General features: G+C 36.0%; 3 protein-coding genes and 1 long non-coding RNA gene across 5 annotated transcripts; 1 reads left to right on the forward strand and 3 right to left on the reverse strand.

The window, feature by feature from the left end:
* The first annotated feature begins 436 nt into the window (after window positions 1-436).
* LOC123683885 (myotubularin-related protein 13) lies at window positions 437-17764 on the forward strand. 2 transcript variants are annotated; one of them, XM_045622870.1, is made up of 24 exons: window positions 437-804; window positions 860-945; window positions 1000-1155; window positions 1212-1340; window positions 1648-1867; window positions 1961-2202; window positions 3184-3634; window positions 4694-4931; window positions 5215-5229; window positions 6166-6274; window positions 6333-6653; window positions 7163-7599; window positions 8193-8629; window positions 10261-10960; window positions 11020-11433; window positions 12896-13267; window positions 13341-14007; window positions 14582-14763; window positions 15171-15318; window positions 15379-15588; window positions 15645-15795; window positions 16861-17064; window positions 17200-17282; window positions 17376-17764. In XM_045622870.1, the coding sequence occupies exons 1-24, from the start codon at window positions 750-752 to the stop codon at window positions 17466-17468; spliced, it is 6120 nt and encodes a 2039-aa protein (XP_045478826.1). In that variant the 5' UTR covers window positions 437-749; the 3' UTR covers window positions 17469-17764. The 2 variants fall into 2 exon arrangements, with proteins under 2 accessions (XP_045478826.1, XP_045478827.1); XM_045622871.1 differs by lacking the exon at window positions 5215-5229.
* Window positions 16920-18222, reverse strand: LOC123683887. Its single transcript, XR_006748064.1, has 2 exons — window positions 18082-18222; window positions 16920-17047 (listed from the first exon to the last, which is right to left on the reverse strand). It is a non-coding gene; the product is annotated as an uncharacterized LOC123683887 (long non-coding RNA).
* A 682-nt stretch (window positions 18223-18904) lies between these two features.
* On the reverse strand, window positions 18905-19739 carry LOC123684467 (TLC domain-containing protein 5-like). The gene has a single exon (XM_045623739.1). It carries the CDS (start codon window positions 19737-19739, stop codon window positions 18978-18980), a length of 762 nt encoding a protein of 253 aa, XP_045479695.1. The 3' UTR covers window positions 18905-18977.
* A 405-nt stretch (window positions 19740-20144) lies between these two features.
* LOC123684096 (TNF receptor-associated factor 6) lies at window positions 20145-22686 on the reverse strand. The gene is made up of 6 exons (XM_045623223.1): window positions 22229-22686; window positions 21854-22163; window positions 21428-21570; window positions 21069-21311; window positions 20723-20860; window positions 20145-20653 (listed from the first exon to the last, which is right to left on the reverse strand). Exons 1-6 carry the CDS (start codon window positions 22405-22407, stop codon window positions 20464-20466), a joined length of 1203 nt encoding a protein of 400 aa, XP_045479179.1. The 5' UTR covers window positions 22408-22686; the 3' UTR covers window positions 20145-20463.
* Window positions 22687-22933: the final 247 nt, after the last annotated feature.

Here is a 22933-nt window from a genome sequence, read left to right on the forward strand (position 1 = left end):
TGTCTTTTACTCCAAACGTTGTTGAGTTAAGGTGTTTTCTTTGACGCATAGGCTAATACTCGAAAAATTTAAAAAGGCAAACATTCAATTCAACTTTTGTTCGAATAGCATATATTAGAGGTACCTATTTTATAAGATTGTCTGGGATATAATGATGTTCCATATTCATGAAATATTGTTATTTAACAAGCGTTTTTTCAGAATCTTACAAAGCAAATGCTACAGTGAAAGAGAACCAGGACGTAAAAAAATTTGGTAGTTTAAAGCCTTCTATGACAAGCGCTCGGAAGAGATATTTTGAAGCAGCATGAGAAGAAGAAATATTTTATTATAGTATTCAAAAGTTCTTATGAATTTAAAACTTAAATTGAGAAAATATTCCATTTTTTTTTGGCCAGTGTAGAGTACTATTCTGATTATGACGTCAGGTGTCAAAATAATTGTGAGATGACAATTAACATGGCAGATGCAAAGTCGAATCAAAATTAAAAGTTATTCGATGAGATTATGTACCATTATTTAAACGGGGTGTGGTTTTTATGAATTAATTCGAACCATTTTCTGATAGAATTTTCCACTTCATACTTTGCAGCTATAGGAAATTTCTACATACCAGGAACTAAAAAAAATTGGAAACGTCATAACTTAGGGATCACAGTTTAAAAGGTTATGAATAAATTCATTATTTTAAAATATGTGTGAGAATTTATTTGCAATGAAAGAATGGTTTTTGGAGAATTAATAACAATATGTCACGTTTGGCTGACTATTTTGTAATCGTTGGTTATGATCACGAGAAGGAAAGTGAGTGCACTGATTGCATTGCCTAGATATTGTTCTAACAATTTTTATCTTTAAGGAAGTGGAATAAGTAGTGGTATCATATTACAAAGATTTCCAGAAAAAGATTGGCCTGATACCCCATTCATAGATGGTATAGAATGGGTAGGTATACATGTGAAAATGAGGAAAAATGGAACTCATCCACTTTGTTTTTAGTTTTGTCAACCTCAGGGATGGACTCTCTCTACGGAAAGACAGGAACCAAGATTTTTTGTTTCCGTTCTTACAGATATCGACGCAAATAGGCACTATTGTGCATGTTTATGTTTCAATGAGACCATATCTATCACTCCAAGTAAACCTGCCGATGAGGTTATTAACCATTAAAGTATTCCTTTATGCAAAATTAAAATTGCTTTATTTTTTAGGAGGAGGACACCTTTGAAAATGTAGTTCCTCTAGTTCGAACAATTCCAGCAATATCTCACCATAGTATTATGTATGCCCCTAAATGTTTGGTATTGGTCTCAAGACTGGATTATATAGAAACTTTTAGAGTAAGTCTTCTAAATATTCAGCAACAGTTCAGTTAGAATTTAAAAAAATCATGATCGAAGATTTATTACTTGAGTTTTTCATTTATTTATTCAATCAAAAAGTTATTTAATTAAATTCTTAGTCTATTGAGTAAAATTCACTAGATTCTTTGAAGATTCTTCTTTAATTTATTATTAAATGGTTTTCTTGATTTTCGTAGTGGATTCACAATATGCTTCTTCACATATACTTCGAACAACTGCTGTCATGACCTAATATTTTGTTTTTATTCATAAAAATTATTCATCAATTCTAACTTTTTTCCAGAATTGTTTGGGTATTATTTATTCAGTGTACATAGAAAACATTCCAGTGCCCCTTGAAACTTTGGTTGGTAATATTTTGGGATGTATTCAAGTACCGCCACCCGGGGGCCCTCAAGTTAGATTCAGCATAGGAGCTGGAGATAGACAAGCCTTACAACCTCCTCTCAGTCCTTCTCTTCCTGTTACTCATATTTCAGTTAATTTATTATTTTCTCAATTAGGTAAGTTATAATCATTTTTACTTCGAAGACTTTTTGCGTGCTTGCTCTGGTAGAAAATAGAAATGCAAAAGGTAATTAAATCTTTTTTTTTAGGTATAAGAAATGTTTTAGTTCTCTTCTGTGCCATAATGACTGAACACAAAATACTATTCCACTCGAAAAGTTATAGCCGATTGACAGACGCTTGTAGAGCTCTGACAGCTTTAATGTATCCCTTTCGATACACTCATGTATATATTCCCTTACTGCCATCACCATTGGTGGAAGTTCTATCAACACCAACCCCTTTTATAATGGGCGTTCATTCTTCTTTAAAAAATGAAGTGGCTGAATTGGTAAGTCGCATGTGGCTCGTTATTGAATTTTGAACTCGTGGAAGCATATCTGTGCCTTCTGCACTTGTAACGGCCAATTGAAAAGTTTCCGGTCTATCATAGTTAAACACATTTTTTTGGCAGGTTTCGATTTTATTATTCAACATAGTTGCCTTCGAGGACGATACAGCGATTTTAGCGATCTTCCAACTTTTCGATACCATTTTTGTAGTACGATTTGTCTTTTGCTTCAAAATAGGCCTCAGTTTCGGCGATTACTTTTTCATTGGCGCTGAATTTCTTTCCAGCGAGCATTCTTTAGTGAGGTCTGAGAGCAGGAAAAAGTCGCTGGGGGCCAGATCTGGCCAATACGGTGGATGCAGAAGCAATTCGAAGCCCAATTCATGCAATTTTGCCATTGTTTTCATTGATTTGATGAAACAGCACCTTTTTTTTTCGAATGCGGCCGTTTTTCATCCTTTAAATGATCCAATAATGCAGTGCTCATTTTACCACATTTAAACTTAGCATACCAATCAATGATGGTTGATTTTCCTGGTGCAGACCCTGGAAACTCTTCATCCAGCCAAGATTTTGCTTCAACTATATTTTTTCCCTTCAAAAAGCAATATTTTATCAGCACACAAAATTATTTATTTTCCATCTTTTTTCAAATAACCAAAATATCTACACTCACAATGCAATATCTCGCAATATATATAATACATTATAAATAATAAATTCAAATAATTCACGAAATTCTTTTTTTCCATCTTTTTTCAAATGAAAAAAGTAGCTACACTCACAACGCAATATCTCACAAACTAATGGTCGGACTGCTGTCGAATTTTGACATGTATCGTTTGAAGGTTGGTACTAACTAAAAATCATACGGATTTAATACTAGCACCGCCATCTGTGCATCAAACCGGAGACTTTTCAATTGGCCTAATATTGTAAATAACCATCACAGTTCTTGATACTCAATAGACTATTTCGTAGATGGACGTCATTGTAGCTGATCTTGACGGTGGTTCAATTCTCATACCAGATGGTATATCGTTACCTCTACTTCCCGAGCCACTCTTGAGTCACACGCAAGAAGCGCTCAGTCTGATACTCCAGCCCGAACTGAGTTGTGCAGACCATGCATTTCCTCCCCTGGCGGTGAGATCTCCTCAGGCTGTCATGTTGGACAAAGAAATTCGAGCTGTATTCATGAGAATTTTTGCTCAATTGCTGCAAGGTTACCGAAGTTGTTTGACGATTATCAGGATCCACCCCAAACCAGTTATCACATTTCACAAAGCTGCATTTCTGGGGGAGCGCAACTTGAAAGACTGCGATTTCACTACCAGGGTGCTCGATTGTATGTTTTTCACTACTTTCATCTCGGAAAGGGGACCACCATGGAGACCTTGCGACGTCTGGGACGAATTATACAACTCTATAGGTCAGTGATAATAACGGGTGTTTTTTTTCGAGGTATTTTACTTTAAGTTGGCATTACTGTTCAAGATGGCGACCGATTTAACAGCTGTCAAGTGATTTATTCTCAGTTTGGTTTGGCAATTCATCATAAATAGACTCACGCCTGGACAACGCTTGCAAATAGTGCAATTTTATTTCGAAAATAATGGTTCTGTGCGGAATACGTATCGCGCACTACGTCCATTTTATTTTGTTTAGCGATGAAGCGCACTTCTGGTTGAATGGCTACGTCAACAAACAAAACTGCCGCATTTGGAGTGAAGCTAATCCTCAAGTGTATTGCGAAACATCGTTACATCCAGAAAAACTGACTGTTTGGTGCGCTTTATGGGCTGGTGGAATCATTGGTCCGTACTTCTTCAAAAACGATGATGGCCAGAACGTTACAGTCAATGGTGATCGGTATAGAGCCTTGATTACTAACTTTTTCATTCCTGAATTGGACAACCATGATTTCCAGGAGCTGTGGTTCCAACAAGACGTCGCAACATGTCACACAGCTCGTGCCACAATCGATTTATTGAAAGACACGTGTGGTGACCGCCTAATTTCACGTTTTGGACCTATGAATTGACCTCCAAGATCTTGTGATTTAACACCGCTAGACTACTTTTTGTGGGGCCATGTAAATTCATTGGTCTATGCGGATAAGCCACAAACCCTTGACCATTTGGAAGACAACATTCGCCGTGTTATTGCCGATATACGGCCACAAATGTTGGAAAAAGTCATCGAAAATTGGACGTCCAGATTGGACTACATCCGAGCCAGCCGTGGCGGTCATATGCCAGAAATCATATTTAAAATGTAATGCCACAGGATTATCTTGCGGATAAATAAAATTCATGTCAATCGAATAATCCATCGTTGTTTTATTGCAATTTAAAGTTCTATAGCTCTAAAAAAAACAACCTTTATTAGTTATGTCTGTAGGGTGTTTTTAAAGATTTACCTTTAGAAACATCATCATCATTAGTCTATATCAAAAACAACTGTGTTTCTGAATAAATATTTTTTCTAGGCGAATTAATGAAATCCGAATCTCAAGATAGCTCTTTAATTTTAACTCATATACAAGAACTGGCCACCCAGTTATATACCAATGAGAACCCTAATCCACAGTCTTATGCTCAAAAGATATTAGTGCCCCCAGAGGGCGCTTTTGCAAGGATACATCAGCCTCCTCTGCCAGTGTTGAATGCTGAAATGGTTAGAACGATTATAGAAGAAGGTTTATCCAAAAACAATCTGAAGTCCAGGTGAGCCCTTATTCAATTATTCAAGTTTTACTTCAAATATTTGTAAATTTTGCATTTCATTCATTTTTTTTGTCTCCTTTATTTCCTGAAAAAGTTGAATATTCTTCACCAGATTCTAACAAAAGTTGGTCTTGTTATAAATTTATTCTTTTTTGAATGTGTTGAAGTGAACTCTAATTGTTTTACCTATAGTTTCATTTGAAATGTTCGATGAATCAGAAATATTGTTAAATTCGATGGAAGTAATTGATTCTCATCAAATTTTGCTTTGTTCCATTGACAGCGGAGAGTTTGCTTGGTGAGTTGAATGTGAAATAAGCTTTTGTTCGTGACTGTGTAAAATTTGCAATATGTCGATACCACTCAGGCAGAATATTAATTAAATTTTTTTTTCTCTAATTCTGTGGCATTCTGTCATTACCTGTAGAACAAAATCGCGCGTCAATATCTTAGTTTCACACAGATTTCATGGTTATATTTCATTATTATATGTTGGTACTGGGAACTCTTCTGTCACAGATTTATCTGTCAAATTTCTGGTACAGAAAACAGTTCTACCAACCAATATTTTCCAATGCAAAAATCACTAAATGGTATTTATGGAAATATTCCATTAATTTCAATAAAAATTCAGTGAATTAGAGAAAATAATTTATAACATTCCTACAGAAGGTACATTCTAATAATCTTTCATTCAAAAAATCGTGGAAGAATATCAATGCCTTCTGCACTTGTATTATAAATAACTATTATCGCATTATTGCAAAAACTGTGAATGAGGAACCTGTCCAAATTAATTGTGTCAATTCTAAAGAATTTATTGAACTTATTTCATTATTTAATGGGTTGAAGGTGTAAATGAAAACTTTGTTATCATTGGTTTCAATGGATATATCATTATATTTCAACAATTAGGAAACATTGACATATTTCGCTTAAATACTAACTCAGTTAATAGGTGTAATGGCTATATAAGTACATTTTTCGCTTTTATAAGCTAGGAGAGTTAATTTAACCTCAATTTTCTGAATTCTAAACACTTGGTGTGATGAAAAAATTATTATTATAATTACATGTCAAAGAGATGTTTATTGCTTTACAATTAACCACATCTTTCCTTTTTAAATTAGAACAAATCGACATTAATTGAGTTATTGTAGAAAAAACAGACTTAATCTCAGATGTGCAAAAATGTCATGTAATTCTTATAAGAGACACTGAATTTGATCCTCAGGTTAGCCTCGTTGAGGCCAATTCAGCCAAGAATCGTACCAATGGGACCCTGCATCTCGAATTTGAACGAGAACAAAAACTTAGTGAGCAACTCTGCCAGGAGACTAGAGGTACAGAAAAAAATCGCGATATCTCTCATATTATTCATTCACAAACGAAAACTTCTAGGTTTTGCGCAACTGCATAACCTGCATTTTCGAAAACAAAATATCCGACGCAAGGAAAACGTTTCCCGCTGTTCTGAGAGCTCTACAATCGAAACAGGCCAGACTCGCGCTTTGTAACGAGTTGGCTCAGCATGTTTGTGGCACCAAGGCGATGTTGGAACATCAGCAGTTCGACCTGGTGGCTAGGTTGATGAATTGCGCTCTACAAGATGATTCTGCGATGGACGAACATGGAGTTGCCGCAGCTTTACTGCCATTGGCTACTATATTCGGCAGAAAGTTGTGCACTGGGATCATTCAGTTTGCATACACGTGCATTCAGGTGAGCTCCACTTGAAATCTAATCAAAATATGGGGTATATCACCTTGGTTATTATGATTAGGAAGTTGGTGGTCCGTATATGTCAAATTCCTTAAAAACCGGTGACTATTTACTCAAACTTTGGTGAGTTATCTGTCACCAGAGCAACCGTACTTTTATTCTGGTTAGGTTAGGTAACCACGCCCACTCCGGTTGACAGTTATCATTTTGATTTTCAAATTATTGTTTATGAATATTTTCCATGACATCTAACACTCAAAAACTTTATTATTTTAATTATGGAACAAGTACCCTTCAAGGCTATTAAGAACTATTAGTTATTTACAAATTAAAAGAGATCAACCATTTATAACCTCCAAAATTCTGTAATTGAAAAATATACGGACCATACCCAAGGTGACATGTACATCTTGGTTCATTGTTACCAATGGTAATAGTTCAGAGAAAAATGTTTCTAACCTCTTGTTTTTTCCACTCATTTTATCTATTGAATATGATGAATATTTCAGGAGCACCCAGTTTGGCATAATCAGCAGTTCTGGGAGGCAGCGTTCTATCAAGACGTCCAAAAGGACATAAAGGCTCTCTATTCGAATAGGTCGGACAACTTGGGCAGCACCAACCGTTATAACGAATATATAATTTCAAAACCCACATCTCCAAGAGACAGTAAGGAGTTTTCTTGGCAGAATCGTAGGATAGCCGCTTCGAAAATACAAGAAGCGACATATTTAGAAATAGCAGCTGAACAGATGCGGATCCTCAACACGATCGATTCAGAAAGGGCCAAGGAGTTGATTACGCAAGAGGAAAACACAATTTATAGTCAGGCAATTCATTATGCGAATAGAATGGTTTATTTACTTATTCCTCTGGATGTGGCTAGTAAACATCACAAACCAGATAATGTGGACGAGGAAAGAACTTCCAATAGTATAGCAAACAGGTACGTTGATTTATATGTCTTTCTCTATTTCAGTATCGTAATGAGTCCATTACAGTACTAAAAACAGTGCTGTAATGAACTCATTACAGCATTGTTTTCAGTTATATTTTTCGTTTTGTGGTTGTCTACACTGACTTCCGATCCTATCAAATTTCAACACACTTCAATTGTCAATATAATAATAATAATAATATAATTTGGATATAGTGAAATGTTTTGTAACTTTATTCGTAATTTCTCTTGATTCTGGTGGTGTTAAATCGATTTTGTCAGACATAAATCACGAATTTAATGCGTAATTATAAATTATTTCAAAGTACAATTTAAATTCCGTAATCTGTCAATTTTCATAACAGTTATACCAACTGCCTAGATACAATACAAAAGTCACCAGGATGTATAATCGGAATTTTTCATTGAATTTTGACAATATTTCACAAAACTTGACTGAAATAGAGAAAATATCGTCTAATACTCGTTGCAGAAGGCAATTCCAACACTCATTTCGCATTCGTGTTGGAATACTAGCCCATTCTGCTACTTGTTTTAGAATACACTATTCCGAACGCCAACCTATTTCATACTTTCTGTAGTGTTGCTGAAAGCGATAGCGTAGACGCAGAATCAGGATTTGAAGATCAGGAAGCAGGTGAGACTGGCGCCAACGTAGTCAGAATAGTGTCCAGATTCATCGATAAAGTGTGCAACGAGGGCGGAGTCACGCGAGATCACATAAGAAACCTGCATCAAATGATTCCAGGAGTAGTTCATATGCACATAGAGACTTTGGAGGCGGTTCACCGAGAATCGAAGAGGTTACCGCCCATCCAGAAACCCAAGATTCTAGCCCCGAATCTGTTGGCCGGTGAAGAAACCATCATGGAAGGTTTAAGAGTTTATCTGTTGCCGGACGGTAGAGAAGAAACTGCAGCTGGAATGTTGGGGGGTCCACCGCTTCTACCGGCCGAAGGAGCGATATTCCTCACAAATTATAGGATTATATTCAAGGGAATTCCTTGTGACTCATTTGGTAAGTTGTTTTATGGTTATATCCCTACGGCTATGTTGCCTTATCAATATTACATGACCTACTAGGTGGATCTGTGTATTATGTACACTGCGCAAAAAAATTAACGCACATTCTGAAAATCTCCATTTCAATGGAAGTTAACTCTACATTGACTTTATAACTTTTTTTTTATGTTCTCCCGGGAAGGTTTTGAACGTAACAAGACACATTAAATGGAAGAAAAATTCAGGATTTCACCGAATCTTATGTGAAAGAAGAGAAATAAGCAATTTTCAAAATACTGGAATGCTGATAAGTGATTTAATACTTGGTATTTCCACCTCTTGCGTTAATTACAGCTCGGCAACGACGGTTCATACTCAAAATGAGTGATCTTAAAATGTTCTGATCTAATCCTTCCCAGATTTCTCTGAGTTGGATTCCTAAGTCATTAAGAGAAGCTGGATGATTTTCTGAACTTCTCAGCCTTCTACTGAGGTTGTCCCAAACCTGCTCAATCGGATTGAGATCTGGACTTCTTGCTGGCCATTCCATTCGAGAGTCTTCAACCTCTTCAAGGTACTCCTGAACGATGCGCGCACGATGGGGTCTGGCATTATCGTCCATAAAAATGAAATTTTCACCAATGTATGGGGCAAATGGCACTACATGCTCTTCAAGAATGTTCCTTATATACCTATGAACATTCATAGCTCCATTATCAACGACTGTGTCCCATACCATAATCGATCCTCCCCCGAAACCAGTAGTATTCAGGAAATTGCACTGAGCATATCTTTCATGTGGACGTCTGTATACAAGGGAACGTCGATCACAATGGTAGAGGCAGAATCTAGACTCATCTGTGAAGAGAACTCTTTCCCAATCAGCCTCTTCCCAATGGATATGCTCTCTCGCAAAATCCAAACGCGCCCTTCGATGGGCTGGGGTAAGAGCTGGGCCTCTTGCCGCGACACGAGGCCTTAAATCATATTCTCTGAGGCGATTTCTTATTGTCTGAGTGCTAATTTGCACCCCATGAGTTTGCTCAAGTTGATTTTAAAGGAGGCGAGCGGTTGCAAACCGTTGTCTCAACGAAGAAACTCTCAAGTAACGTTCTTGAATGGCAGTTGTTACCCGTGGTCTACCCTGTCCTGGTCTTCGGACATTCATATCTGTCTCCCTGAATTACTGCAACATTCTGGACCCACTTGTATGGGAAACTCCAAACCTTTCTCCAATTCTTGTGTATGTCCACCCTTCTTCTCGCAAAACTACCGCTTGGGCACATTCTTTTTGGGTCAAATTGCGTGTTTCGCGTTGCATAGCGATCGAGTGTAGAAAATCAAACGAAAGAAAAACTATTGATCACTAGAATTGATCGAGAACAACAGATTTCAGAATGGAGCCAATAAATTCAAAATCTGATAATCTCATCTTTTTTTATTCCTGCTGGGAAAAAACATCTGTATTGAAGAAAAACGTTGAAAGTGGATAACATATGCATGCATAATTCTGATAAAAATAATAAGCATTGAAAACACCTTCAGTTGTAGAATAAATTTGAGATTTCCATAATGTGCGTTAATTTTTTTGCGCAGTGTAGATCTGTGTGAAAATTCCTCCAATGGTATTCATGAATTTTGTTTCAGCTTGCGAGCAAGTGGTTGTGAGGGCTTTTCCAGTAACCTCGCTGACAAAAGAAAAGAAGATAGCTATACAATACCTAGCCCACCTAGATCAGTGGCTACAAGAAGGGTTACAAATCAGATCTTGTACATTTCAACTTATGAAATTGGCATTCGACGAAGAAGTTACTCCGGAAAATGTCGACATGCTAAGAAAGTTGATACATAAAATAAGACACCCCCCCGATGTATTCCACCACTTTGCATTTGCCGGTCAGGTCGTGATGAACCAGACCCCGTTGCACAAAGGAAAGGAGAAGAATGCAACTCTTCTGGGAATATCGAAAAAGACGTTATTGAAGACTGCAAGAAAAGCTGGATTCAAGCAGAAATCTTCATCGAAGAGACAGAAATACGTGCTTCCAAACATGACAATTAGCAATAGCAGCAAGTACATGACCTCTCCTGGTAGAATGAATCTGCCGCTGTCGGATGACTACAATCATGACGACGACTTGTCCATTGATGATTTTGAGTCTGTGCCACAATCCAACACCCCCGTGGCCACCGATGCAAAAACTCTTGAACGTTTAGCTGAAAGAACTTACGTAAGAGATTGGAGGAGGCTGGGTTTGACCGGTACAAGTTCGCCAACTTCTTCTAAGTCCTCCACGGACACCTTCAGACTAACTTCTGTAAACACCATCTACATGATGTGTAGGAGGTACGGTGCATTTTGTATTAAAATGTTTAACTCTTTATTAATTTTTTTCTTTTCAATAGCTATCCCGCTCTTTTACCAGTACCCACACATGTCACCGACGAATCTATCAGGAGATTTTGTCGGTGCTACAGGCAAGGTAGAATACCCGTTGCAACTTGGCGGCACCCCAAAACCAAAGCTCTACTTCTCCGCGGCTCCGGTCATCACAATAAGAGTGTTATGGGAATGCTGAAGAGTCATCCCAATCCGAATGCTTCGTCCGAAACGTCTGCTTTCGAACAAGAGAAGTATTTCTCGGCTCTGGTGTCCGCAACCCCTGTTTACTCTTTGAGGCATTCTGGATATGGAATGTCGGACAGTTCTTTGAGTATAAACTCGTTGCTTTTGGCTGTAGATGAGAAATTGGGAATGGCGTTGACCCCAGAAGTTGTGAGACGATCGAATCCTTTCAATAAAGCTATGGGGACACTCGGGTAAGTACCGATCACAAGAATCTGATTTTTTTAAATGCTACATTATAATTAAATCTTTGTTCGAGAATATAAGGTTTTGCGCACGGAAAACTAACTTTGAAAGCTGTACTTTGCACACAGTTTGTGCAAAACACTGTAGAGATCACAAGAATCTAATTTCTTTAACTATTACATCGTTAAATATCTGTTTATAGATTCATAATTGGATCTTTGTTCGAGAATATAAGGTTTTGTGCATGGAAACCTAACTTTGAAAGCTGTACTTCGCGTGTGCGAAGTACAAAGAATCTGATTTTTTTAACTGCTACATCGTGAAACATCTGTTTGTAGCATTATAATTGTATCTTTGTTCGAGAATATTAGGTTTTACGCAAGGAAAACTAACTTTGAACTTTGCACGCAGTTTGTGCAAAACACTACAGATCACAAGAATCTGATTTTTTTCAACTGCTACATCGTGAAACATCTGTTTATAGATTTATAATTGGATCTTTGTTCGAAAATATTAGGTTTTGCGCACGGAAAACTAAGTTTTGAAGCTGTACTTTGCACACAGTTTGTGCAAAACACTACAGATCACAAGAATCTGATTTTTTTTAACTGCTTCATCGTGAAACATCTGTTTATAGATTTATAATTGGATCTTTGTTCGAGAATATTAGGTTTTGCTCACGGAAAACTAACTTTGAAAGCTGTACTTTGCACACAGTTTGTTCAAAACATAGTACAGATCACAAGAATCTGATTTTTTTAACTGCTTCATTGTGAAACATCTGTTTATAGATTTATAATTGGATCTTTGTTCGAGAATATTAGGTTTTGCTCACGGAAAACTAACTTTGAAAGCTGTACTTTGCACACAGTTTGTTCAAAACATAGTACAGATCACAAGAATCTGATTTTTTTAACTGCTTCATTGTGAAACATCTGTTTATAGATTTATAATTGGATCTTTGTTCGAGAATATTAGGTTTTGCTCACGGAAAACTAACTTTGAAAGCTGTACTTTGCACACAGTTTATTCAAAACATAGTACAGATCACAAGAATCTGATTTTTTTTAACTGCTTCATCGTGAAACATCTGTTTATAGATTTATAATTGGATCTTTGTTCGAGAATATTAGGTTTTGCTCACGGAAAACTAACTTTGAAAGCTGTACTTTGCACACAGTTTGTTCAAAACATAGTACAGATCACAAGAATCTGATTTTTTTAACTGCTTCATTGTGAAACATCTGTTTATAGATTTATAATTGGATCTTTGTTCGAGAATATTAGGTTTTGCTCACGGAAAACTAACTTTGAAAGCTGTACTTTGCACACAGTTTGTTCAAAACATAGTACAGATCACAAGAATCTGATTTTTTTTAACTGCTTCATCGTGAAACATCTGTTTATAGATTTATAATTGGATCTTTGTTCGAGAATATTAGATTTTCCTCATTTTCTCATTCTTTCTAGAGTTTTTCCAAGATCGTCTGGCGGCAAAGGAGGAAGGAATTTCGGACGCTGGGGATCTTTGAAAGACAGGAGGCAAAATTCCCAAGCATCTCTTGCCAACATGCAACAGAACCGTAATACGATAAGACATTCGGCTGAAGGAGACGTAACTTTGGAAGGTGTTCATACGCTACAAAAATCTGCCCTTTATATTCTCGGTGAAAAGGCACATATGAGGGGATTGAAATTCGACAACGCCCCCAAGACTGATTTCATTCCAGTTGAATATTACGACGTTAGACATACGAAACAGGCGTTCAAAAAGTTGATGAGAGCTTGCATACCCAGTTCACCGTCTTCTCAGAATCCTGAACCGGACCAAAGTTTTTACAAGTAAGTTTATTAGGTCGTTTTTATTTTTCATGTTTGTAGATATTAATTTTATTCTATTTCATTTTCTTTTCAGATTGATCGAGAGTTCCGAATGGCTGCTACAAATCCAAAATATAATAAAGCTGTCGGGAGCTGTTGTGGATCTTCTCGACGTTCAAGGATCCTCGGTGTCTATATGTTTGGAAGATGGCTGGGATATAACCGCACAAGTATCATCAGTGGCTCAATTATGCTTAGATCCCTATTATCGTACAATCGAGGGCTTCAGAGTGTTGATAGAGAAGGAGTGGATAGCTTTCGGCCACAGGTTCAGTCATCGGAGCAACCTTATATCGAACTCTCAGACCAGCGGTTTCGCGCCGACGTTCCTTCAGTTTTTGGACGTTATCCATCAGATCCAAACGCAGTTTCCGATGGCGTTCGAGTTTAACGATTACTACCTTCGGTTCTTGGCCTACCATTCGGTATCCTGTAGGTTCAGGACGTTCTTGTTCGATTGCGAGCTGGAAAGGGTAGAGTGCGGTGTGGCGGCGGTAGAAGACAAACGGGGGTCCCTGACGTCTCATCATAAAAGTGTGGATACTGGCTCAGACGAGGAAAGTATCTATCCCGGCGGTAGACTTGGAACCACCATACAGGGGTCCAATCTTGGACAGAGCATCTTCGACTACATAGAAAAGCAGCACAATAGGTCCCCGTTGTTCTTCAATTTCATGTATATACCAGACTTGGAAAATCCCGTGAGTATGCACTTTGTTATCCCATGGTAATTCCTTTTTCAAAACATCAATTTATTGCTCCACAAGATTTTAGGATTAAGCTTTATATAAGTATTCTTCAAACTGTTCAAATCTTACCTTTTTAGACCTTCAGAACAAAATTCAACGGCAAATATTTCAACCATGAAGCAATTAAAATAGGAGTGCCCCAGGGGGGTGTACTAGGCTCTCTACTATACCTTTTATACACTGCAGATCTTCCCACTACTATATACAGAATGTTTTTCAATTTTCTTTGGCACAGTATCATTAGACTGCATTAGAGCTACATTCTTAAATTGTTTGGAAATACACAGGGTGTACCAAGAAAGTGTAAATGACTAAACATATGTTTTTTCTTATGGAACACCCAGCTTTTCAATGAATTTTCAGAAAACCTAATCAATTTAAAACCCTACACTGTTTGGGGAGTACAATTCCTTATAGTTTGTTCTCTTGGGAATGTAACTTTTGTAAATGAGCTTGATTATCATTTTTAATATTACATACAATATGATTCTCCAGTTGTTATAATAATCGCTATTTGTGAAATAAGGTGTTACGGCCCCAATCCACCCTGCCTTGTCTGGATATCTGGGACTATTACTTGAACGAAGACCTACATCATGGACCTAATTATGATCCCGAAATAGTTCAGATGGATTCACAACAGGAGGAAGAAGCGGAAGCTGCTGAGGGAAATGCAGACAAGTCTTCGAGAAAAGTTGTTACTTTGGGGTGAGTGTTTTCTAGGAGGACTATAAGGGTTTAAGAAGAGGGGTACAATAGGGCGTTCGTAAAATATTACATGTAAGAGAGGTGAGTCTGTTAAAAATTATACAATTTTCCATTAAGAGCACTTGATAGAAGAATCAAATTATTCTGATTAGCCTTACTTTCATTATAAAGACATTTGATATCTGAGGTGTTTTCTGACCTTGAGGATAAGAAGTAGGGAGGGCGTAGCCTATAGCTCCGCCCCCTCCTGTGGAGGAGTGGCCACCATAATGAAATTGAAGCAGTATTAAATTTTTTGAATTGTAATTTCTTTAACTGACTTGTCTTTCTAAAGAGACCAACAAATTTTACTCTATTCTATTACTGCATGAAGATATTTTTCAGTGTCTTAAGCCTTTCATTTGTAGGTACGATTGTGTCGATCAATGTGTTCCCGATGCATTTAGTCATTTGTTTGAAGAGACGCATCGTCTCGAGACAGAACTCGGTCATTTACCTCAGAAGTGGAAAGTTCTCTGGGACAAGCTGGAAGTGAATACCACCGACTCTCTATCGGTGGGTGTTCTCCAATTTTTTTAAAATATTGTTGAGTTAACAAAGACGAATTTTTTGCAGAGACATGCGTCGTTCAGTACAGATCTGGTGAGATCCCACGGCAGATTAGTTCATAAAAGATCTACGTTGGAAATACTTATGAAGGGTAAAATGGCTGGTGCGGCTGAGACTTCTTTGGTATATTCTCATCCCCATAGGTTTGACAAGTATAATTATACGACCCCTACGTACTGCGACTATTGCACCAATCTTCTCTGGGGACCAGTTAAGGTAATTGCTGTTACAATATTCTGTTTGCGATAGTCACTTCATTTTATTTATTTTAGACTGGTATGAGATGTATGGATTGTGGTTATAGTTGTCACGAAAAATGTATGGAAGGCGTGCCGAAGAATTGTACAAAATACAAAGCTGTGGACAGCGGTACTCCTCAGAGTTTAAACGTCAGTTCCGGTGATAACAATTCCGTTAGTTCAGGTAAATGCTCGGAAGGATGAGCTGTTAACTCGTTTTTTTAATTTTGCATTTATGGAAGAATATCGATGCCTTCTGCACTTGTAAAGGGTGTTTTTTTTTCGAGGTATATAACTTTAAGTTGGCATTACTGTTCAAGATGGCGACCGATTTAACAGCTGTCAAGTGATTAATTCTCAGTTTGGTTTGGCAATTCATCATGAATAGACTTACGCCTGAACAACGCTTGCAAATAGTGCAATTTTATTTCGAAAATAATGGTTCTGTGCGGAATACGTATCGCGCCCTACGTCCATTTTATTTTGTTTAGCGATGAAGCGCACTTCTGGTTGAATGGCTACGTCAACAAACAAAACTGCCGCATTTGGAGTGAAGCTAATCCTCAAGTGTATGTCGAAACACCGTTACATCCAGAAAAACTGACTGTTTGGTGCGCTTTATGGGCTGGTGGAATCATTGGTCCGTACTTCTTCAAAAACGATGATGGCCAGAATGTTACAGTCAATGGTGATCGGTATAGAGCCATGATTACTAACTTTTTCATTCCTGAATTGAACAACCATGATGTCCAGGAGCTGTGGTTCCAACGAGACGGCGTAACATGTCACACAGATCGTGCCACAATCGATTTATTGAAAGACACGTTTGGTGACCGCCTAATTTCACGTTTTGGACCTGTGAATTGGCCTCCAAGATCTTGTGATTTAACACCGCTAGACTACTTTCTGTGGGGCTATGTAAAGTCATTGGTCTATGCGGATAAGCCACAAACCCTTGACCATTTGGAAGACAACATTCGCCGTGTTATTGCCGATATACGGCCACAAATGTTGGAAAAAGTCACCGAAAATTGGACGTCCACATTGGACTACATCCGAGCCAGCCGTGGCGGTCATATGCCAGAAATCATATTTAAAATGTAATGCCACAAGATTATCTTGCGGATAAAAAAAACTCATGTCATTCGAATAATCCATCGTTGTTTTATTGCAATTTAAAGTTCTATAGCTCTAAAAAAAACACCCTTTGTTATAAATAACTAGTTTGATGTACTATTTATCTCAACAGGAAGTGCTCGACAGACATCTAGTCAACAATACTATGAACAGTTTTCATCGAATGTCGCGGAAAATCGAACGCATGAAGGCTACTTGTATAAACGGGGTGCTCTCTTGAAGGGCTGGAAGCAACGATGGTTTGTTCTAGATTCGATAAAGCATCAGCTGAGGTACTATGATGCCATGGAGGATTCTCACTGCAAGGGATACATTGGTAAATACTTTTCATTTATTTTCAAAAATATCTTATGATTTTTGAACAGTGCTGTTGATAATCCTATTATTTACATTAATTTTCTTCACAAGATATAACCTGGTTAATTGAAACTCGTTTTTATTTCATTTAAAGATTTAGCAGAGGTAATGTCAGTAACACCAGCTGCTGCAGCCCCAGGACCTCCAAAGAAAACCGATGACAAGTCTTTCTTCGATGTGAGTTAAAATTTGAAAGAAGTTCAAGCAACTCTAAATTTTTTCAATTGTTACACAGTCGCAAGAATATAAAAATGATCCTTTTATTTTTAGCTCCGCACTAGTCGACGCACTTACAATTTTTGTGCCCCGGATGCTACTTACGCTCAAGAGTGGATCGAAAAACTGCAAGCTTGTCTCCAATAATCGGAAGTACTCTTTACCCAAAGTTTTATTAAGTTAAATTACTCATCTTCTGATAGGTTGACAATGAAATCATATTTTTTTTTTATATTTGTTTGTGATGTAGGTGAGATGCGATCGAACATATTGGGTTTGTAAATTGACATTTTAAAGAAAAAAGCGTAGCTGCAATATTTATTTTGAGTGGACATAATATATATGGTTCTCCTAGTCTTAATGTTCAAAAAAGTATTATTTTTCAATTGAAGTTCCAAAATCTTAATAATAAAAAGAATCATATCATAAATTTCTTCTCAAAAGACCTTATATTTTGTTATGGGAAATATCAATGTGAGTTTATTCAAAGATTTATCTATCAGTTAATTCCATATTATAGCCAATGAGAAAACCTATTGTTATAAATATTTTTATGTTAACAATTCAGCATTGTAAAAAACAAGTAGGATTTGCAAAAGCAAATCCTACTTGTTTTTTTTTTAAGCAAGATAGCATTTTATTTTTTAGCGAATAAGATGAGGAAATAATTTTATTCCAACATTGTTCTCGAATATGTTGCACATTCCATGAATTTCAGAAATTGTGGTATATACATCCTGATATTTTGGAGATCACTTACCTGCTTTTGTGATTTCGATGTTCTGTTTATGTGATACATATAGCAATGTAAAACTGTTGTTATAAATATAGAAAACAAAAAAAATATTAATAGTTATTTCAAATCCTAATTCTTCCAAGGATCATTGAATTTTCAGAATTTTATGGTAATAATGATATAATACCACCTGAATTTACGGTCTTCATGCACTTGACAGCTGTCAATGTCAAACTTGTCATATTTGACAGTTTGGTATTGCGCAGGCGTGAAGCTCCAGTGGGCGGAGTTACACCTGACTGGAAGCACTAAATGTTACCAGACAGAAAATAACTTATTGTGGAGAGGTGGCTTTGTAACAGCGGATGATTAGAAAACGTTGCCATATCCATTAGCAGAGTTTTTTGAGTACATTCGAGGCAAAGATACCAATGGAGAGATTGGGAATATGATTTTTATTCAGAATCATTATTATTCTATAAGTGGATAATATCAATAACGAACATATTCAATTTTGTGTCAAGTTATCTCTTGAGCTGCATTTGATTACATAATACGCGTTGTTCATGATCTTCTAGGAAGATAATACCACCTGAATTTACGGGCTTCATGCACTGACAGCTGTCAATGTCAAACTTGTCATATTTGACAGTTTGGTTTTGAGCAGGCGTGAAGCTCCAGGGGGCGGAGTTACACCTGACTGGAAGCATTAAATGTTACCAGACAGAAAATAACTTATTGTGGAGAGGTGGCTTTGTAACAGCGGATGATTAGAAATCGTTGCCATATCCATTAGCAGAGATTTTTAGTACATTCGAGGCAAAGATACCAATATGCGAGATTGAGAATATGATTTTTATTCAGAATCATTATTATTCTATAAGTGGATAATATCAATAACGAACATATTCAATTTTGTGTCAAGTTAACTCTTGAGCTGGCAATTCAATCGGCAATCTGCCCAACTGTGATATTGAGAAATATTTCAGACTTGCATATTTGAGCATTTGAATCAGGAACATCAGAGATATGAAATAAAGTAAGGCTGTAGCTATTTTAAAATCAGCGTCATTTTTCTCAGAAAAAACTGTGAATAATATATAAGAACCAATAACAAGCCTCATAATAAGGAATAAAATGAAAAAAAATACTTCAGTAAGAAGAAATATTATAGTTTTGTGGTATCCATCCGATCGTAAGAACCATCTGATTTGTAAAAAAGGGTTGGTGAGTTCCATACATCCTATACAACAGCAAGCTTGGGCACCTGAGTATTCCTTTGCCAGTAGACCTTTTAAAGTGTAAATGGAATAAATATGATGCAAAATCATCAGACCAGTCTCCGTTTTATAATAAGAACACCAGGTCAAGTCGAAAATAAAATATCCTAAGCTGAAGATCAGGAGTAATTTTTGAGTGTCGTTTGTAATCCAACTAGGATGCTCGAATGGGTTTTCATTGAGAAAGCATTGGCTTAACCCAACAATACTGCCAACAAGTCCATGTATGAAACTTATTACCCTCGAACTATATTCGGCTGGTTTAGTTGAAAGCAGTCTTCTTATAACAAAATAGCCGAATGTCCAAAGAGAAGTACTCACTAATATGAAGCTAGTTGAATCTGATTTTATATTTATGATCTCTACGGAACTTATTTCCTCTTCCAAATCTTCAATTTCCATTTCATGGATTATTATCGTTGAATATAAAACTTTTTAACACATGTCATTAGTGTCATTTTATTGAGTATTGAAAAATCCAGTGAATTTCACATAGAACTTCTTCAATATTATTGACACCTTTTGTACAAAGATTATAAATAGATAAATAAGAAAAAAAGCTAAATCTTTTCGAAATCAATAATAAAAAAATTCCTTACCGATTTCTTGGAAAGAGTATTTCAATGAATACTTAACAAGAAAAGTTTGAATTAAGCTAAAATTTACTTGAAAACGAAAACCATTTTCTACTTCTCAATTCAGCATGAGGTAAACTAAAAATTTTTCTTCATGTAATATTGTGTTTCGAAAAGGAGAGAAATCTATCAAAATTATTCATTCCTCAGCTTGGAACATAAACACAAAACATAAAAAGTTCAATAATAATTTATTTTGATTACAATTGATAAACAATTTCCTAATTTTTTCAATAAAATATTCCATAAAAATATAACATCATACTATTAAAATTTTCCTCTTAAGTACTTATGATAAATCTCAAAGAAACATAAAAATTCAATAGAAGAAAAGTAATCTGGACCAGAAATTAATGTTCGAACACTTGAATACTATTCGGAATACTGATTTTTTCCTTAAACAGATTTTTTTATCTATTGGACCTAATATAAATCCTCAATCAATGGAAATATTTCGAACATCGATAATATTTAGAAATAATTTGTTGTAGCTACACCGGTTGCGCTTGAACCTTTATTATAAGCTGGTTTTTTTCAATGAAGCCTTGAGAAAGTAATTCGTCTATAGTTGTGAATTCCGTATATCCGAATCCTTTAGGGTTCATATCTTGAATCGGCCTCTGAAAAGCCTCTAAATTAGGTCGAGTCATCATAGTTTCTTTGATGTTTCTAGAAGCATCACTGAAAAACCACAAAAAGCCTAAGATGCTATCGATTCTGGTAATTAAAAAGTGATATCTTTCTACTTACATTGGATGAATGAAGGTAATAGTCAATCGTCCACTGAAAGGCCAGTCTAAGGTATTATCATGCTCTGTTTTCATCATATGAATTAAGATTGCGATACTATTAGAGCTATTTGGTGATATATTTAGTCTAATACACAACCTGAAAATAAAACTGGCTTTAAATTCGCAAAAAAGAATTGAGGAAATAGAAAATGGCAGAGTGTTTTCAAGCAGTGACCACTGATATCATTAGTGGTCCCTGCCATATACACCCTCCGAAACACCAGCTTGAAGCAAAAGCTATCACTGTCATACAATTTTGGACTAAATTCTTATAAAATTGTGGTTTTAAGAATATCAATACTAACCTGTATCCGTTAAGGGATGTGTAAAATCCAGGACTATAATGCATTATTCTATTATCATTCCTCATAGCACCAAGCTTCTGTTTGAAATCACTAAAATACCACAAGTAACAACCATTACAATTTCTCAGTGACATTTTTGAGAGAGTCAATGTTTGAGATTGTATTTGTTCCGACAGGTTTGCTATTATTATATCTTGTTCTCGACTTTTCTGTTCTGAGATTACATGTTTTTCGTATAAAGCTCTGAAAACAATAAAAACATATTATAATCTAAAAAATTGAAAAAAGTTCTCAATAATATTTCAAAATAAATTAAATTCTACAGTGGCATTGAAAGGATGGATTATTTGTAGACTGACCTTAGTAATTCATTGAGATTTCCATTGTCAGAGGATGAGGCCTGTCCATTTTTTGAAGGAGCATCCCAAAATTTTGCTTCTTCAGCTATCACAGAATTAGCAGACTGACTCACAGAAAATTTATTGCAAGCACTAAGTATCATCTGAAATAATAGAAATATATATGAAAATGTAAATTTTAAGTGTCTAGATTTTCCGTTAAAAAGTAAACATGTATACAGACAAATATAATTTAACTTGGTCACTTAAAAAAAGAGATTTTCATTGATGAAAGGACATATAGCACAGTCAAATTGATATGTGTTTTTTGGCAATAAATGTTACCTTAGACCTTTCTAATAAACACTCTAAAGTGGACTTATTTATAATAGGGGTTCTATTTTAGAAATGGAAAGAAATAAGACCAAAGTATTATCTTACACTCACATTTAAATGTTTGTGGATCTGTTGTTGCAGATGATTTTCCAGCTCAATTTCATCTTCAAATTTCTCTTCACATCCTAGATGTACAAAGGAGCACCTTAGCTTCTCATTTTCTGGAAGTTCTGGCAATTTGAATTGACAAATTAAGAGATGACTTTCAACATCTAGAGGATTCAGTTGCTCTAAGCATCCTCTGATGATATTGGGACACTTAGTTCTTTGCTGATTAATTTCCCTTCTAGTAAAATTATCAGGAAAAATATCATCTTTCGTTAGAGTCATATTATCAACAGGACAACACGGGTTTTCCCGTCTGAAAAGAATTTACCATTTAATACGAAAGGTAAGACAAATCAATTCAATTCAGTTTTTACTCACTGTAGCCATGATTCTATACATCGCCTGCAGAATCTATGCCCGCAAGAAGTTAGAAGTGGATCTCTTAACCAAGCCAAACAAATAGGACATTCAAATCTTGCCTCAGGAGCTAGATATGAATCATTTATTGAACTTTCTTGTGCTATTGATTTTTCAGTGAAGGGTAAAGAGCTAGCCATTACAGTCAGTGAAATTGAGAATGCAAAGAAAGATAACTAAATGATGTCATCTAAATGGGTGGGAATTCCTTAACAGTTAAATACCATATATGTATATGAAATTACTCATTACTTGATTAACTATTATTCAACTTTTCCTCCATTCTGTATTTGGGTAATGTGTGAACGAATTCAAAAGAATGAAATATTTAAGTGAAGCTATCAAGTTTCAATAATTTATTTGAATGTAAACTAATTAAATTCAAAGACCATAACCTCTAATAACTACGTCAAAAATATACTTCATTCATAGATTAATTTTGATTGACATGAACTAATTGTTTTTATGAAAATTTATATTTTCGAAAATTCAGCTTTTCCCCTGATAGATCGCTATGTTATATCATAACAATTTTCGAATTTTGAGCCAGGAATGGATCCTTTTTCTTCCGTAGCTGACGTTTTTGAATGAAATGGTATTTTTTACATCGAAACAACAGAAGAATTTTATGTATGTTCTTCTTTGTTATTCTATTCTATGTTATTC

Source organism: Harmonia axyridis, chromosome 7 (assembly GCF_914767665.1).
Source record: "Harmonia axyridis chromosome 7, icHarAxyr1.1, whole genome shotgun sequence".
Lineage (NCBI taxonomy): Eukaryota > Metazoa > Arthropoda > Insecta > Coleoptera > Coccinellidae > Harmonia > Harmonia axyridis.